Below are 18,382 nucleotides of genomic sequence, written 5' to 3' on the forward strand. Positions count from 1 at the left end.
TGGCTGCTCTATTTCCAATTCTGAAAGACAAATCACAAAACCAAGCACTTAACACAGAAGAGTGCTCTCTTCCCAGTGAGGAAGGAGGATGTGGGAAGGCTCTTAGGGCACAGGGTGGGCGTGACAAGTAACCTTTAGTTTACCTGGTGCTCTCCCAGTGCCTTTCTCTGTCCTTGCTCTGCTTGGTACCCCCTCTGGTATCGGCCAGCCCACTCTAGGTGCTTTGATTGAGTGTCATGGCAGCGAGAGAGCCCTGTAAGAGACATGCATAGTTAGGCACACAAATATTACAAATGTATTTGCCTAGACGGCTTTAAGAAGAAGTGAGGCTCAAATAAAGATAGGGTCATGCATGGGTGAAATTTTCAGCAGTGTGTTTTGGAAATGCATTTTCTCAAGCCCAAGATCACAGAAAATAAACACTCTTTCAATTTACTACTTGAAATCAAATACTTATAGATCTACAAAAATAGGTACCTCTCCTTTGAAGGCCTTAGAGCTATATAACATAATGATTTTTAAAGGAAAAAAAAAGCTTCAAAGCACAAAATAATTAAACTCATTTTCCACAGTATCAGAACTCACTGAGTTGACAAGCTGGTAGAGTTTCTATGATTTAGGCATCGTTTTGTAGTACCACAATGTGTAATTCCATAGCCCACCTTTCAGATATACAGTATAGATGCATTGCTGTGCAGTTGTTGTGAACACTTCTACAGAAATACCTTTGAAGCTCTGTCTTCTTGAAAATTATTTTAAGAAAAAAAAAAAAACAATAAAAACTCATTTGCAAAGTGACTATAATTTTGGCTTCCAGAAAGAGAACCTCTGTGATTCTTTGATGATCAATATGGCTCTTATTGGAAAAGCTTTGTTTAAAGATCCTGCAGTGAATATTCTGATAATAGGGGTTTATTGTTCACTAAATAAAATGAACAAGTGCAACGTCACTACCCAAGACATTTTGTAGCTCCTTAGAAAGTTCTCAATTTCCTTTCCCCGTTACTCTCAAATACATGGAAGTACATCCATGTGAGTGGAATAGGGAGGGGATATGGAAACATGGCAATAGACATTATGATTCCTCAAATTATGTAAGTGCAAATAGCTCTTCATCAAGCGGTAATTATATAACAGAATCTCTCCCACTACCACAACTCATCTCTAAGTGACCTGGTTGCAATTTAAGGCATTTAGGTCATGCTTTCTCCTATTACTAATATTTTTTTAAAAATATATTATTTCTTCAGACACACCAACTCATCATTTTCCTGACATGTTACTTACAAATAGAAAAATCAACATGAATTCTAGGTTTTAGGAACAACTGTTTAATATATAATGTCTGATGCCTAAAATAACTCAAAAGAAAAGCAGCATTGCCCAATTAGTAGCCTATTTTACAATATTTTCAGATGACTTTTAAGTGCACCTTTCACAAAAAGACAGATGCCAATTAACAAATTAATAAGTGCTATTTTCTGCCATTACCTAACATAGCTATAGAGTGAAGCTTTTCTCTGGGGGTGCTACAACCAAGCACACACACACACACACACACACACACACACACACAGGAAGCTGACAGGTTCTCTTCAGCTTGAACTCCTAGAAACAAAAGCCCTTAGGGAAAGTAATGCAATAGTCTATGAGCAAAGTGTACATTTGTTCCTGAACTCTTCCATTTAAAATCAACTAACATTAAAAGGAAAATAAGAAACACGGTATACAGACAGATTTTGATTTAGTAAATAAACATTCTTTTTGAATTAAAAGGATTTTCAAGGCATATACATATATACACAACACACACAAACACACACGTACATATATACATATACATACATACACACGTACATACACAACAATACCTGGCATATCAGAATCACAGCATAAATACCTACACAGCTTTTCAGTGCTTTCCTAGTAATCTTAGTTTTGCTTCCTCACAATTGAAATAAAACATACACACACACACACACACACTGACCCACAGACTCACACGCTTTAAGAAACTAGAACAACGCAGTCAATATGCTTTCTTTTTATCCAAGTAGCCAGTGCCAGCCCTTTCCTACCTACCCAAGTGTTCTGCCAGTTTCAGCACCTGGACGAGTGGACAGCTCAGCCCGGGCCGATTGCCGGCAGCACTCGCAGCAGAGCTGACTCTGAGCTCTAACCAAAGCTCTCTCGTGCTTCAGCGGGGCAGCCTGACTTACGAGAACACCATTTCCTACGAGACCACTGCCGCTGGGTGCATATTCAATTCAAACCTCCTTAAGCTGTCGGATTTCCCCCACCCATCCACCCTCCCCCCCTTCTCCACCCTCTACACAAAAACGGAAAAGGGGAGAGGAAAAAAAATACAAGAGCCCAATACCACCAGGGCGTTTGTTGATCAACTTACACTTTGCTTTTGAATATTTAGATACTGCTAGCGGAGCAATATCAACGGAGGCTTAGGTCTGCATTAAGTACCTTTGTTCATCGACTCCTGCAAGCCATATTTATTAGAATCTACATTTCCCTAGCTCCCCAATAACTAGAGGTGTGTTTTGAGGGCAAGGGCTTTCAGCACCTTTTGATCTCTCAAGGCCACCGCGACTGACTGCCAGTCCCCACTACTTTCCCACCCTATCCCCCACACTCCAACACCCATCCCAGGCAAACGCTTGGTAATTTGCAACCAAATATACATAAAGAAACGCGACAAAGCAATCGGTTTGAGGAAATAAGCCAATTAAGCTAAAGCAGAAATGCTTCTCTCTCCCCTCCTCCCCCTTGCCTCCCTCCCTCTCCCTCTCTCTTTCCTTCTGAAGTAGAAAGGGGGAAACACGGAGGAGAGGGAAAAAATCGGGAGGAGTGTGATCATCGACTCTTAGAATCAATGGAAAAACACTATACACATCTTTACTGAATAATACTCTCATTCTCAGACAAAAAGAAACACATTTATCGATGTAAACATAGTCTCCCTGTTCCACACACCCTACATCCTTTACCGTTTGCTGAGATTTGTCTTGCGGTATAGCAAAGTAACTGTCACAAATCCATCTCGATTGAAGTGCTTACCCTCTAAATCCAGGTTTCAAGCGGAACTCCAACTGTGTGTAGAAGCCAGAGTCATCTGATGAGCAGTGAGGTAGCTCTGGGCAGTGGGAGCTGCTTCCCTCGGACTGCCGGGTTACAGTGTTAACAAGCCCTGGGAAGGGACCTCGGTGCCTTGCGCTGGCTGTGCCCCAGTGCCTTCGCGTGGTGGCGGCTTGCTCACGCTTCCGAGGAGTCCCAGGCGGTAGCCTTCAGCTGATGCGAGCTTCCAGAAAGGAGTGGGGAAGGGGAAAAAAAAAATCATCTAATGCAATCAAATCGATCTGATCTACACCATCTGTCGCCTGCCACTATACACAAACGTTAAAATAGGAAAACGGAAAACACTGACAACCCGAGAGGGTTGGTCTGCAAAGAGTTCATTTTTAGCAGAGCATAATTGGGTATGGTCGGCGTACAGTTACAAAAGCTGCTGTTAGCCATCCAGTAGTGGATCCCAAACATGCTAATGGTGGATTAATTGAGGAAGATCTGACGTGCAAGCTTCATAGTCTCTTATTCATGACTTCCCAATGGGAAAGGACCAATGCCTTGTGGGACTATGGTAACATACAGTCAAAAAAGCTGCTAAGAAAATGGCTGTGTGTTCACAGCACCTCTCTCTGATAACAAACATATGTCGACTAAAACGGTTTAGTAAAATGGGGGGGTGGGTGTTGGAGAATAAAATTTTCTTTCTCAGTATAAGTAACCTGGTCTTCTTTCCTTAAAGAAATGCAAAAATAGATACCATATCTTTACCACAGTGGAAGAAAAAGGATGTTTTAAAAGATTTTTATCAAGAGTAAATTCTGCCTTATAAAAGAAACGGAACACTCCCGTGCAGCAATTCTAAAAAAAAAAAAAAAAAAGAAAAAATCTATTATCATATTTTTTCCTTACTGCGATCAGAGTAGATCCATAGCATGTGCAGTATATAGAAACTCAGCCCAGTTAATCCAACCAGGATTGACTGGATGTTGTTTAATGCCACGTACCCTTTTGACTTCCTGAAAGCAGGATGCCTCTTGGGCAAGACATTTTGCATCATTGAAAATTGACATAATGAACGTTAAGTGTGATTGCAGTGAGGAGATAGGGAGAGTTTTCTTTTTTAATTCTACAATTATTCCCTCTGGCTGAAACTCCTTTTGGTCGGTTTCCAGTCTTTCCTGATCAGCTGATGGGGGAGGTATAGGGAAGGGGAGGGAGTGGAGATATGGGGTTAGGGTGTGGAAAGGGAGGAGGAGGACTGTGGATTATCAATAACCAGTAAATTCAGTTTTATCTGTAATAAAAATCTATGGCAATAAAAGAGGTCACTTACTAATTGCTTATCATGATATTTAAATATAAACCAGTTTTCAAAATTAATGTCTTATATCTGGAAAGAAAATAGTGCAAACAATAGTGATTGTCCCTTATCCATTTATATTTTAAAATTAAAAAAGAATCTAGAGTTTATTATCTATGTATGTGACATTCTTTTATCATCTATATCCAAATAATCTATGTTTCCTCTAATTTTGTCATCCATTTGAATATTGAAAGTTGTGTTTATTTTGATTTGGCTGCCTTTGAGAACATAAATTACATATATTCATAGTAAACAATTAGTGTTTAGGATAATTCTTGAGATAGCTGAATGTCTTCTGAAACTTTGATAATCTCTTTAAGGAAAAAAAAAAAACCCTAACAGTTATGAATTAGATTAGTCTAAAAATATAGCTTGAAGACAAATCAAACAATTTACCTGATCTTTTGTTTCAATATACATTAATTAAGCACTCTTTCCAACCTACACAACATTCCAGGGTCACAGTCAGAAATCCAAGTCTAATAGCTTAGCAGCCTTTGTTCTTATTCGTGTCAAGCTATTGCCCCCTGCAGGTTAGGCTGAAAGTGCAGGCAGAATTTGGCCAAGTCTGGTAAATTTATGGTAGTCATGTTACTCATTCTCTCCCATTACTTAAGTAGAGTCCACTTATTAAGTTTGTTGACACCATAGTTTAAACTGTTTAGAAATAGCTAGTAAACTGAGAAAAATTGAAATGATATTTGTAGACAGATGATTTGGGTTTTCTTTCTGAGAGGTGCTGGGTGGAGCAGATTATCTATTTTGTTTTCACACAGGAAGGCAGTACTCTGATGCACTCAATATAGTTTCTTTCTCTTTCTTTATCCTTTTCCCACAGGCTCCAGCAAAACTTAAAAACAAAGGTGACAGAATTGGAATTATGATTTCTCAGCAATAAAGAAATGATCCTGGGTAGTTTACTACTTGATATCAGTGTGCTCTTGGTACACTCAATGAAGTGCCTTTGAATCAAACCCTTTCAGAGTCTTCCTACTACTGATGTGATGGGGCAATTACACTGTTTTTCTTGGATATAAAATGGAATGTTATTTCAGTGTTCATGCTCCTGCCACCTTATCCTCCTTTCCTACAATCAACTTTTTCCAAACAAGGCACCTCTCCAAGATGAAATAAACTTAATGTCAGCAGAATAGAAATTAAATTAAATCAACTTTTCCATAGTGTTAGAAAGTGGAGTGGGTTTATGAGAGTGTTTCAGAAGGTTTATGAGAGGATTCTTTTATGTTTCGAAGTCATGATATAGCTACTTACACTGAGTTGTAAAGAACCCTGCAATGGTATTTTCCTATTATTTAAATATATGTCTTATTGAACAATGACATATCATTATGCAAAATATCATTAATTTTAACGCCAAATTAGCAATAATTAGAATTATACCTAGTCAAATGTTAGAAGTATTATTTCCACATTTTGTCAAAGTAGTTAGAAATATGAAATGCATTCTGCTATCTTAGAGCTATTCTGAAATTCACACAAAAGATTTAGATGAGGATAGTGGCAAGACTCAGGGCTTTTTTTGGAGAATTTTTTACTCTACTCACTGGTACTTTTTTCAGACCCTATGGAATAAAAACATGGGATAGGAACTGGTGATGACTATGTTATATCTTAAACAAATCTAACAGCAAAACCAACTAGTCAAGCAACCAACCAAGCAATCAACTAAAGAAACAAAAAAACAAAAACAAAAAATCCTGAAAACGTATCCATGTTTTATTACATTTTTAAAGCTTGTTAAATTTCAAAAGGACACTACATCTTTAATTAAGGTCTTTCCCTCTATAGTTTAATACTCTTGAAGCAAAGAGAGGATTTGGGTTAGACTGTTTGACTATCATTGCATAACTTGTAGTCAAAATAGAGACTTGTTGCCTACAGCTGACATATCTAGCTGTCTTTGAGTGGATATTTGTAAAGAAAATTCACCTTTCTTTAAAAAGTACATTTCATATATTTGATATGATTACACATGATTTTATATGTAGAAGCACATTGCTATTGAGTAAAACAATTTTTAACTATTTTGAGTCAAATGTCTATCAAACTTCTATGGACAGAGTTGATTTTAATTATCCTCCAGCGAAGAGAGATGGTGTCATTTGACCTGTGGGTCTGAATCAAGGGCATTAATTTTTAGTTCTCCCCATACAAGATGCAGCAGATGGCCAGCAAGTGCCCTGAAAAACACAATTCTTTTCCTCTTACTTTCACTGGCTATTATTCTAATTGTTTCTAAAGGATCCGAACAGGGTTCTAGAAACCTTGTTATGTTCTGTTATTGCCGGAATCTTGGGTTATTGGTCATTCTTTTCCTCAGAAGCGAAAGGCCAGGCAACCTGACTTATTTGCATCCTATGACTCAACTCAGTTTTCACTTGGCGGGATGGAATGTGTGTGTGTGTGTGTGTGTGTGTGTGTGTGTGTGTGTAGGTTCATCCTGAAAGGGCTTGTTTCCAGAGGTTTTCAAATGCAAATAGAGTGGGAGTGGTGGGAGCGGTAGTGGAGCGCGGTGTGTGGGTTGAGGGGATTTGGGGAGAGGGTGTCTCAGGCAGTAACTTTATACAAATTCAAGGCCATCACTTCTGCTGCAGATCAAAACAAGGTAGATCTGAGAGACCCCTTAGAAAGATACAGTATCTTGCTCCTCTAGACCGAGGCCAGCTACTCGCGCTGTTTGTAGAGAGGGTCCCGAAGACCTCCGGAGGCCAGTTCCCGCGGGCGGCCGGGGGCTCAACTCTCGTGTGGCGAAGGGCAGAGCGCTGGTCGGCAGGCTGGATGCTCCATCGCCGAGGGAGGCCAGCCGCCCGGACTCGGCTCTTTCCCCGACGCCCCGGAGTGGGACGAGGGCATCGTTTTACCAGCCTCCACTCTAGTTTCTGCAGCTGCGGCCCTGAATCGTTGGCTCGGACCCGGGCCTGCTGGGGGACGGTAAGGGAACGAAAACTCCACCTCCACTTTGGCTCTCAGATCGAGGAAAGGAAGCCAAACCAAGGTGTGGTTACCCTGGACGACACACAGACCTTTGCCTCTTGGGTTGAGTCGGCCTGCATTTTGTAGCCCCAGCAGCACCAGGTGCGATCCGCGCGGGGACCAGGGTGTAGGGAATCGCCGCCCTCGCCGCCTTCCCACTTCTCTCCGGGGCCTCCCGTGCCCCGGCCGGCTACGTCGGCTCGCCCCCTCACACCCTAGCCGGGAAGGCTGCCTCGGGCCGAAGGCGACCTGGGCAGGAGGCCGGCGCGAGACGGCGCCGCGGCGCCTGGGAGCCGGAGTAAAGCGGAGGCGCGGACCCCGTTCCTGAAAACGCTCGACTTCTCCAGAATTTGTCGTGTCAAGAAGCTCCAAGAAGGCGAGCTTTCAGGGAAAGCCACTATGTGGCTCACCCCGTTTGGTCTCTGTCAAGTCCTCGTCTTCTTCCTCTCTCCCGATTTTCTGCGCTCCCGGGGTCCCCGGCCGCGCGGGCTGAGATCCGGCGGAGAAGGTAGAGCGGCTTTAGGCAGAGCGAAGGGGCCCCCTGCTGGCCGGACGCGGCAGCGCGGCTACCCGCTCCCGGTTCCCGCCGCCCCGCCGCGCCCCGCCCCGCTGCGACCCTCGGCGCCCCCAGCGCTGGGGCGCGTTAAAAGAAACAGAAAACAAAACAAAACAAACACGGCGCCAAAATCCACTCTCACCTCGTCTACTGCTTAAAGGTAAGTGTGAGTCCAGCCTCTCCCACGCCCCTCTCTGACCCTCCCTCTGGTCCTCTGGGCTAAGATCTGGGGGAGACAAAGGGGCGACTCTCCCCCTCCGCCCCCCCACACACATACAGCCCCCACGAAAGATCATGGCTGCTTTTGAAAGCACGTTTTGCAAGCATCAATATTAAACAAGATACAACACATGCACACCCATACAGACACACACACACACACACACACATACACACCCTCTACCATACCCACACTTACCAGTCCGGAAGAGGGCTACTGATGTGCATGTTTCTGGAAACATTTCATTAGGTGTTGAAGGAAACGTTTGCTGATTCTTTAGGTTATAGACAACACCAGTAATTCTATAGATTGGAAAGAGGAGGGAAGAGGAAGAAAGATTCCCCTTAGTTTAATCCTACCTGGACGTGAGTACTATTCTCAGTCCCAAGTCCTCGCGTGGGCAGAAAAGTTTTCATCCTTCTACTGAGGAGGAAGAGAGATTCAGCCATTTCTAGGGGGGTGGTTTCCTGTGTCCTGTTCCCATTCCTCACCAGAGAACGGGGGGAGTGTTTGTTTTGTGTATCTAGACAATTCATGACTTAGTTCTGTATGGTGTTTTGAAATTAGTTTAACCTTGAAATAGGCTCTATGCTTTGAGTGGCAGATTTTTCTGTGCTTAGGTACAGGTTATTAGACATCACAATGTTTCTTTCTATTCAGGCAACCTTGACTTAGAGATGGGCATAATGTCTTATTCTATGACTTTCAGTAATGTCTGTTGCCTCCGGATGTCTAGTGTCTTTGGAGAAGGAGCAGAGTTTAAAAAAACTTGTTATATAAGTTTAAGCAAATAATAGTTATAAATCCAGTAAAAGATCAGTTTGCTTCTTTCTTCACACAGTCTTTGGAGGAGAGAATTAAGGATTTTGACTGTCTCTGGAGACTAGTTTATAGTAGGCAGGATCTAGGAAAGTATCTTTTGAAATGCTACATGTTTTTTAGTTTTCGTATTTTCAGATGGATGACAGAATGTTTGATCTGCTAATAGGAAAGGGAATAAGGCTGATTTGAACTGGGATCTGGTACCTCTTTTATAGCCAACAATACAGAAGATCTGAGCAGATCATAGGGGACTAGAATTCTGGAAGATAACAATGACAATTAAAAGAATAACTGTTGAGTGTTTAGTTACTACCAGGTGCTAAGTTGCAGCCTTTACCTTCATTATCTCATTTAATTCTCACTACAGCCTTATGGATAAGGTACTGTTACAGTTTCTCATTTTATAGAACAGGAAAGTAAAGCTTGGAAAGTTTTATTTATTTGATTAAGGAGACAACAAGTGGTCATCAGAAGAACAGGGATCTGAAAAGTAGGCAGTAGGAGAGATAGCTTGAGAAATGATGCTTGTTGTGTTGAATTCAAGCTGGTAATATACTAATATTTTAAGTCTACATTTTAGTCTTTCATAAAAAAAGATAATCTTTTCTGGAAAGAAAACATTAGATAAAATGGGAGTACTTGTTGAAAAAAAATTCTGGTCATCAATTCCCTATCACTATCTCAGATGAGAAAACTGAGAGAATGAATCAACTTAGTTACCCTGGCAAGGTGCACAGCCATTCTCAGTGGTGAATTAAATGAGATAAAAACTACATCAGCTTTACTTGAAAAGCAGTTAAAATGATATCAGAAAGACCTGAGTACCATTTTAGTCTTCTCCACCCCCCAAGACATATCTTACTACCCCAGTTAAGTCTTTCCACGTTCCATTTCTGCTAGCTTCTGTTCAGGAAGGAGTTTAACACACACAAGGTTTTGGTGCTTTTCATCTCCATTCATGTATTTTTTCTTTGTTCTGTGAATGGTTACAGTAAAAATGTCAAAACAAATTTCTAGGGTGGCCACTTTAATGACAAACATATATAAAATTAATTCTCAAGAGATTTTAGATTGGCATCCACATTTTAAGGCACACTTACAATGCACTGAAGTATATTGTGTAGAACTGATTTACTCTGTGTTGTAAAGTTAACTCAAGTACCGAATGTGCTTCATAAAATGGTCTTAGGGTTCCTTCATTTTCAGTAGGGCTCAAAGTATCAGAAGAAGCCAGATGAACTGCCTTAAGTCACTGACTGGACTGCAGCCCATATGTCTCGTCTTTCTCAGTCATTTGTGTGCAAATTATTTGGCTGCGTGGCCTCCTGTCAAATTGGGGATCTGTGATTTTTTTCCAAAGGTTTAATTTAGTTGAATATGATTGTTAATGTCAAGTTGGGAATTTTTTCTCTCCTACCTCTCATTAAAACCATTACTATCAATATCAGTTTGGAACTATTATGTTATATAATAAAACTTGCTTGTCTGTGTGAATTTGTACCATAAACACTTTCACAGATTTTTAGACTTGAAAGGCTTTTTGAAATTATCTAGTCTAATCATTGTATTTTACTGATGGATAAATTGATGTCCTGAGAGGCAATTCAGAATTTGCTAGGTCAACTCTCTAGTTAAGGGAAGAATGAGAAATGGAACCCAGGTTTTCTGCATTCAGCCTCTAAGGCAAGTGCATTCCCACATTGCCATGTTCCTTCTTTATTTGACTGTCAGAGATTCAGTCACTCATTCAACAACTAGTTATTGCCATGAATTTGGCAGCTTTCCTAGGCATTAGAAATTCAACAAAAGAAAAAATAAAACAATCCAGAAAAAAGGCTTAAATTTGTTGAAATTTATATTTTAATGGTGGGTAGAATCAAATGCCTGGAGAAGGCAATGGCACCCCACTCCAGTACTCTTGCCTGGAAAACCCCATGGACAGAGGAGGCTGGTAGGCTGCAGTCCATGGGGTCGCTAAGAGTCCGATACGACTGAGCGACTTCACTTTCACTTTTCACTTTCATGCATTGGAGAAGGAAATGGCAACCCACTCCAGTGTTTCTGCCTGGAGAATCCCAGGGACAAGGGAGCCTGGTGGGCTGCCGTCTGTGGGGTCACACAGAGTCGGACACGACTGAAGTGACTTAGCAGCAGCAGAATCAAATGCCAATCTCAATAATGGTTATAAAGACATTTTTCTTAAAGTTAGCTTTAATGTGTTATCATGTGTATGGCAGCAAACGTATGCTGATATTCTTACACATTTCCTGTGTAAGAAATTTAGGGGTACCCTTTGTGCCAAATAATTAATGGACTAGAAATTGACGAGTGGACAAAGCACACTGTAACCAAGTAGGCACTGCCCTTTCAGGTGATCCATTCACGGGTAAAGTGTAATACTTTTCCAGAGTCTTCTTGTGATTTGGGATTCCTTGCCTGTGAGATAGCATGGACTTGTGCTCCTGCTGCTGGTACTAAGTCACTTCAGTCGTGTCCGACTCTGTGCGACCCCATAGAAGGCAGCCCACCAGGCTCCCCCGTCCCTGAGATTCTCCAGGCAAGAACACTTGTAGTGGGCTGCCATTTCCTTCTCCAATGCATGAAAGTGAAAAGTGAAAGTGAAGTCGCTCAGTCGTGTCCGACTCTGTGCAACCCCATAGACGGCAGCCCACTAGGCTCCACCGTCCCTGGGATTCTCCAGGCAAGAACACTTGTAGTGGGCTGCCATTTCCTTCTCCAATCGACTTGTGCAGGAGCTGGGATAAAGAAATAATACAGAGATTAAAGAGGAAATTATTCAGAAGATGTTTTTAAAAATGATACATTTTTGGATGTATAGTAGATGCTCTAGCAGATAAACCAAAGGGCCAGGAAGGTGCTAGCTTGAGGTGCTAGCTTGAGGCAACCTGAGACACCTCAGGTTGGTTTTTGTGATAAACTCAACTTTCCTCTTTAGAATATGATATATAGTAGCCCCTTCAACCCTACCATGGAATAATTGGGGAGGGAAAGGTGTAAAAAGTTCAACCCTGTAAAATTCTGGATCTCATTGTGAGATTCATCAAAAATATTTTTCAGAAAATAGAACAGACCATTACAAACAAAACATACACTGGATGTTGAAATGAAAATTTACCGACTGATGAGGATACAACAGCTTCCTAAAATCCCTCCCCTGCTGCTTCCCCTGAAAGAATTTTGCTTGTCAGAGTTTAAACATTGAGGACTGATGACCAATTGTCTCATGTCCACATTCATTTACCACTAGTGAGGGGAAGATTTTTTTTTTTCCCCACAGGGTTTGACTGTATTTTGCTTAGTAATGAAATGAAGGTTTTTTTTTTTTTTTTTTTTGACAGGTATGCAGAGTTGAGCTTTCAGTAATTGGAGGGAGTGAAGATGGGGTAGGGAAAGAGAGTTTTTTGTCTGATAAAACAAGGGGAAACAGTACATTTATCCACTAAAATTCTTTTGTGCCCTTCCCTGCCAATTTAATTTGTATTTGTTCTCAGTTCCAATAAAGCAATAATATAACACATTAGTTGTAATGTAGTTAATAATATAGTGTAATATATTAGTAATAGGGTAATTTGGCTATTTAACATTTCAGCAACCTATGTGTTAGTCATGTGATAGGCAAGACTGACTAAAATGAACTATTGGATGACTATTTCATAGTTAGGGTTGGGCATGCATGCTAAGTTGCTTCAGTTGTGTCTGACTCTTTGTGACCCTATGGGCTGTAGCCTGCCCGGCTCCTCTGTCCATGGGATTTTCCAGGCAAGAATATTGGAGTGAGTTGCATGCCCTCCTCAGGAGATCTTCCCAATTCAGGGACTGAATTTGCATCTCTCACGTTTCTGGCATTGGCAGGCAGTTCTTTACCACCAGCCCCACCTGGGAAGCCCTGTAGTTAGGGTCACCCAAATCTAATTCAGTGTATTGTGAACTGTCAAGGAACTCTTGGAGAATTTCTCTTTCTTGTTGCCTGGATGCCACGTGTTGGTATCAACCAAGGAAATGATTACATTATATCCTCCAGAGAGTCACTGATCTATTTCCTGCCTCCAAGTGTAACCAAGATTACACTACAACTACATGAAGTGTTGTGTTGGAGATAAATGGTTGAATTTTTATCTCTACTACCTCTATCACTGAGATTAGAAGTTAGAACTAAAGAGCTCTGAATCTCTGACTTTCTGCCCACAGACCCGCTGAAGAAGCAACAGCATCCTCCTCTTCTAGGATCACTGAAAAAGTAGCAAATCTTAAATAAAGGAAAACATGAGACCTCAGACCTTTTTTATCTGCTTTGAGATCTGAGTAAGCTTATGGAACAGTTATGTTGGCACTCCCAAGTGATGTGACTGAGGTTATCTTTCTGGAGGGGTGAAAAGGTCTTTGTGAAACATTCAACTTTTGGAGCCTCCTCTCTGTAGAAAGAAAGACAGGAAGGAAGAAAGGTGGAGGGAGGAGAGAAGAAGGAAGTAATGGAGGGATGAAGGGAAAAGGTAAAGGAAGGAAAAACAAAAAGGGAGGAAGGGGAAAAATGCTTTGACTTGCTGTTGAGTGACAAGAGAAACTTTCAGACTTCAGGTTTATTTTCTCTGCACTAGGTATATAATAATATAGTTTTTATATCTTTTAATCCATACTTAGCTAGGCATTAAACACTAGGAATAATCTGTTTATAGAAAATAAAGCCATTTCTATTTGAAAACACATGGAAAAAATAATTATTTTTCCCCAAATGTGTACCCTTTTAATTGATCAGATGCATCCAAGAAATTCTTCTGGCAATTTGAACACTCTGTAGGTGTTGTTGCTGCTCTAGATTTGTCTGCAAGAGGAATTGTAAATGGTATTTACCTTTTAATTAAACAAAGCATCTTGCAAATTAAACACATGTTCTTGCACATCAAAATTTAGTTAACATCCTTTTCATTGTTCATCCTGCTGACACTGACAGCATCATGAGTCCACACACAATATAGAATCGCTCTGCTCCCCCCTCCCCTGCACTTTGCATTCCTCAGAGTAGATGCTATCACATGCTAGAGTACACTCTGTAACTGACTTCTAATAACTGAGCAGCTTTCCTATTTAATGTACTTAATATGTTGTAAAATATGGGACTGCATTGGTGTGTCCAGAACCTGGAAAGCTTTGGACATTGATCTGACGTATGTCTTATAATCTTACACTGGAAATATGACAGTGAATGACAGAACACCTTAGAGGAATATAAGAAGCTGATAAAGGCAGAAGCACTGCACGTGAATGCAGAGTCTGGTTTCTAATAGCTACATACTTTTTTACATGCGTACCAGTAATTTGACATTTATAATTCACTGTGGAGCTGAATTTCTGTCATTTTCTTACTGTCAAGTCTTCCACATTTTGAAATAAATGTCCCTTCTAATTATTATATGAATTTGAACTCCAACATTCAATTTTTTCCCCTGTCCCTTATAATGGAGTACTACATTTAGCTGAAGTCTGATGTGTAAGACCATTTAGGAAATGTGATCATTTCACATGTATTCCCACAGAACTGTACATGGGAACCCCTTTCTTGATTGTACTCTGCCTTACTGGTGAGAGTATGATTTAAAACTCCTCCATCAGTACTGTTTCCAAGAAAATAAAGTTATTAATGCAGAATGAAACTGAGATAATTAGGATATAGCCTTAATGGAGCAAAACTCAGAGTTTTTTCAGTAAAGCAAAACTGTAGTTAATGACTGTCACTCAGTTGTACTGGTGCTCATCAATCTCTTTTATCTCTGTTTATTTATGGTTTATATAACTGAAATAAAGTCATTTCCTTAGAATATTGCCAAAGGAGAAGTGCTTTCTACTGTGAAAAGCATCATCTCAGAATAAAGTTAAATAAAATCCAGGGTGAGATGAGGTCTTCCCTTATTGTTATGACACTGTGAAGATTTTTTTTTTTAATGTTGAGAGATTATTTTTACTATCAGTGTTTTAAGGTTTAGGTAAAGAGTGTGTTGAAGAGATGCTACTCATGTAAGAAATCGCTTTGAGGCACAGCAATGATTGGTATGGATAGGGTGGAGGAAAGGGTGAGCAGCTCTTGGTGTCATCATGAAAAGCTTCAGCTTAAAGGAATCAGCTACACACAATCTTGCTCTGCCATAACCAAGCTTTAAAAAACAGAAGTAAATAAAAGTACAATGTGCAAATACAGAATTTTATGTTTTAAATTGATACTTATAAAAATATTGGTAGTATGATGCATGTTTGTTGATTAAAATGTCTTCACACATAAGGATAAAATATCCTTATTGATTTCTAGGAAATGAATAGAATGTGAATACTGAATGCATGCAGATAGTACTTACAATAACCAAATGCATTTCCCTAAATTTAGATAAGAACAAAGATGATGAACTTTGGTTAGTGACAGAGTTTTAAAATGTTATTATTTGCTTTTATACCAGCGTAACTTCTGTCCCCTTGTTTAAACATTTCACAATTTTCCAACTATAAAGAAAATCTATGCTAGCCAACAAGTTTCAGGAATATTGATTGGAACTTTCACTGATGTGTAAAATGTGCCTGAACTATAGTTGTAGATTTTCCGTCTGAAAAAAAATTTTTTTTAAGTTTCATATTGATCCTTGTGCCATTTGGTTTTCACTAGGCTTATGAAAGATAAAGCCTTGATTTAACTCTTCATAGAGCCATCCAATGTGTAATAATTTTTCAAGTGGTGTATAAATAATTTTTAAAGTAGTGTATAAGGCTTCCTTCTTTTAGAATAATTTTATAGCATATTTAATAATGTGCTATCATTTTATATATCAATTTACAAAAAGATAAATGAGAATTAAAAAAAGAAAGCAGCATCTTTATGAATCTTGACAAGATGGCCCCTGTTTCTTTGGATTTTGCTAAGTACCAGGCCCTGTGCTGGAAACATGACATATCCCATTGCGTCTTACAGCAGCCCCATGTGGAGGTACTCTGAGGGGACTGAGACAAGACTGAATGACTTGTTCAAGCCCACCCATCTGTAAAAAGTGAGAATTGGTTTCAAACCAAGTTCTGACATGGGAGGCAAGGCTCTTATATACATTGCTGTGTGTATGCTCACAGTCTCATTTACCACGTGCCAGACACTGTCCTTAGTAATTTACAGGGTGTGAAATGTATCTTCTTTAGCACCAAACCTAAATCTAGATCGAAGACAAGAATTTTGACTCAAAAGGTACTTCTGCGTTTAGGCTGAGTGGGGAAGTATGTAGGTAGGGTCACCTAAAGCAAATATGCTATTAATAAGTGGGCCAAGTGTGTTTTCAGTGGCTTTTCATTCCTACTTTTATCCCTCCCCCAAGTATGTTTCCCATTTCCATAGAACAAATTATCAGGAGAAGTTACTCCTGCCAAAAATGTGAATTTAAGTAGAGAAGTCTAGAAAATGGAATGGAAGTCAAACTCTAAGGAAATAGATTCCTTAGAGTTGTGCATTCATTCACGCATTCATTCATTTGTTTTAAAGTATGAAAGGGATGTGAGGACCAGAAAATGTCCTAGAGATCAATCATATAGTTCAAGGGTAGGAAACAAGAGTCCCTCCAAATAGGGCCCACAGTGTGGTTTTTCCCCATTACATTTTATTTTGAAAAATGGAATTTGAATGCCTTTAGGTGGGGCATAGATTGCCTAGAACACCATTGACCCTCACCACCAATTCCTCCATACTCTCATCCTTTTCCCACACATTCCCTACTTAGCTCCTCAGATCATTTTAAGATTATCACTTCAGATAGTCACACACAGAAAAATTTTAACTGGCTCCGAATAAGTTAGGTTCTTTCCCCAAAGTCAATACCATCTTATTCTATTCAAGACCTAGGACAGTGTTTTGTACGTAGGAAGCTCAATAAATATTTATTGAATGAATGAGTGAACGAATTAATATGACAGACTTAAGATTGCAACTCAAGTGTCCCTGATCCAATCCAGTGTTTGTCATACCTTATCACTTAATCCTTAGGAAGAACAGGGCAACAGCTCTACTTCTGTCACAGAAAATTTGGCTCTATATTTCTCTACATGGTTTTTCTTTTACTGCCTAAATCAAATGAGGCCTAAACCAAAAGCAGTTCAGCTCGAGAAGATTCATTCAAAGGTTGGTTTCAAATTGAAATCATGTAGACACAGCTACTAAATATATAGTACTTTTCAGAAGACCCAGAAATCATGTTTACTTCCAATAAAGTCATGATTATTGACGTAGTACACTATCTTCATTCCTGAGAATGAAAGGGACAAAGAAATATGAGACAAAGTGAATATCTTTGCCAGGCTTTTCCAGAATGTTTGAGCAGCCTGGAGAAACCTTTGGCCCTGAGCACATTTTATAGCCAAACATACAGAAAAAAAAAAAAAAAAAGAATAACTGAGCCATTTATCTATCACTGTGATTAATCTACTCTATCCTAACAGATGGCTATTTAGAAGACAGTTGATTTCCTTTATCAGCATTCATTTGTATATTTTAATAGCTTTTATCTAATTGGAATGTCCTTTAGGGATAATTGTATAAAGTAGGAAAAGTTATGACTTTGATTGAAAATGAGTGTTTAAGGCAGTAACCACATTGCCACAGGTGTGAGAGATACTCTAGTCGGGCATATCAAGTTATACAAAGTCAAGGCAGGGTTTGACATCTTATGTTGATTTGAGACCAGGTCCTCATTGGCCACGTAACCTTTGCATGACCATCACATTACCATTACAAGCTGTTTCAAAGCCTTCAATAGTCCTGATTTTCTAAGGACAAGTTTCAAAGTCCCGAGCATGTCAACCAACGCTCACCATGTGGGAGTCTCAATAAATATTTTTTCAGTAACTTTATGGATATTTGCTGCCACATATTTGTCTTGCATCCACCCACTAATTCTCAAAGACCTCTGACCCTTGTTTTTTTTCTTTTTTTGACTTTTTTCTGTAATTCCCTGGGAAAGCCCTTCTCTCACCTCAGGCTTGTCTCCAGCCTTACCTCATTTATGAAACTATTTCTGTCACTGTTCTTGAGCCCTCTGAGAAGTTTAAAGCACTCTCTCTCTTCCCTTTATTATATTGCACAGTGTTTTCTTGGTTGCTATTATGCATATATCGCACTTTACCTGTTTTATAACTGTTACATACATGCCTGTATTACCTGTATTACAGATGTCAGGTACATGCCTATGTTACCTGTATTACATTATATATATTTTATATATGTATACATATATATATACTTGTCTCCTTAAAAAATGCAAGCTGAGAGGAAGTAGTGATATTGTTTGAGATATACCCATAATTATATCAT

General features: G+C 39.8%; 1 protein-coding gene across 1 annotated transcript in view; it reads left to right on the plus strand.

Moving 5' to 3' along the window:
* The first annotated feature begins 4,152 nt into the window (after positions 1 to 4,152).
* The window catches only part of LOC147375869 (uncharacterized), an 87,938-nt gene continuing 73,708 nt past the window's right edge, over positions 4,153 to 18,382 (plus strand). Inside the window, exons 1-3 of the mRNA XM_086394054.1 lie at positions 4,153 to 4,174; positions 7,119 to 7,396; positions 7,658 to 8,154. Of these exons, the coding sequence (XP_086250180.1) occupies positions 4,153 to 4,174; positions 7,119 to 7,396; positions 7,658 to 8,152 (795 nt within the window). The 3' untranslated portion in view covers positions 8,153 to 8,154. The remainder of the gene's footprint in view (positions 4,175 to 7,118; positions 7,397 to 7,657; positions 8,155 to 18,382) is intronic.

Source organism: Bos grunniens, chromosome 3 (genome assembly GCF_055505025.1).
Source record: "Bos grunniens cultivar Pamir isolate PY7600 chromosome 3, Bosgru_T2T1.0, whole genome shotgun sequence".
NCBI classification, from domain to species: Eukaryota; Metazoa; Chordata; class Mammalia; order Artiodactyla; family Bovidae; genus Bos; species Bos grunniens.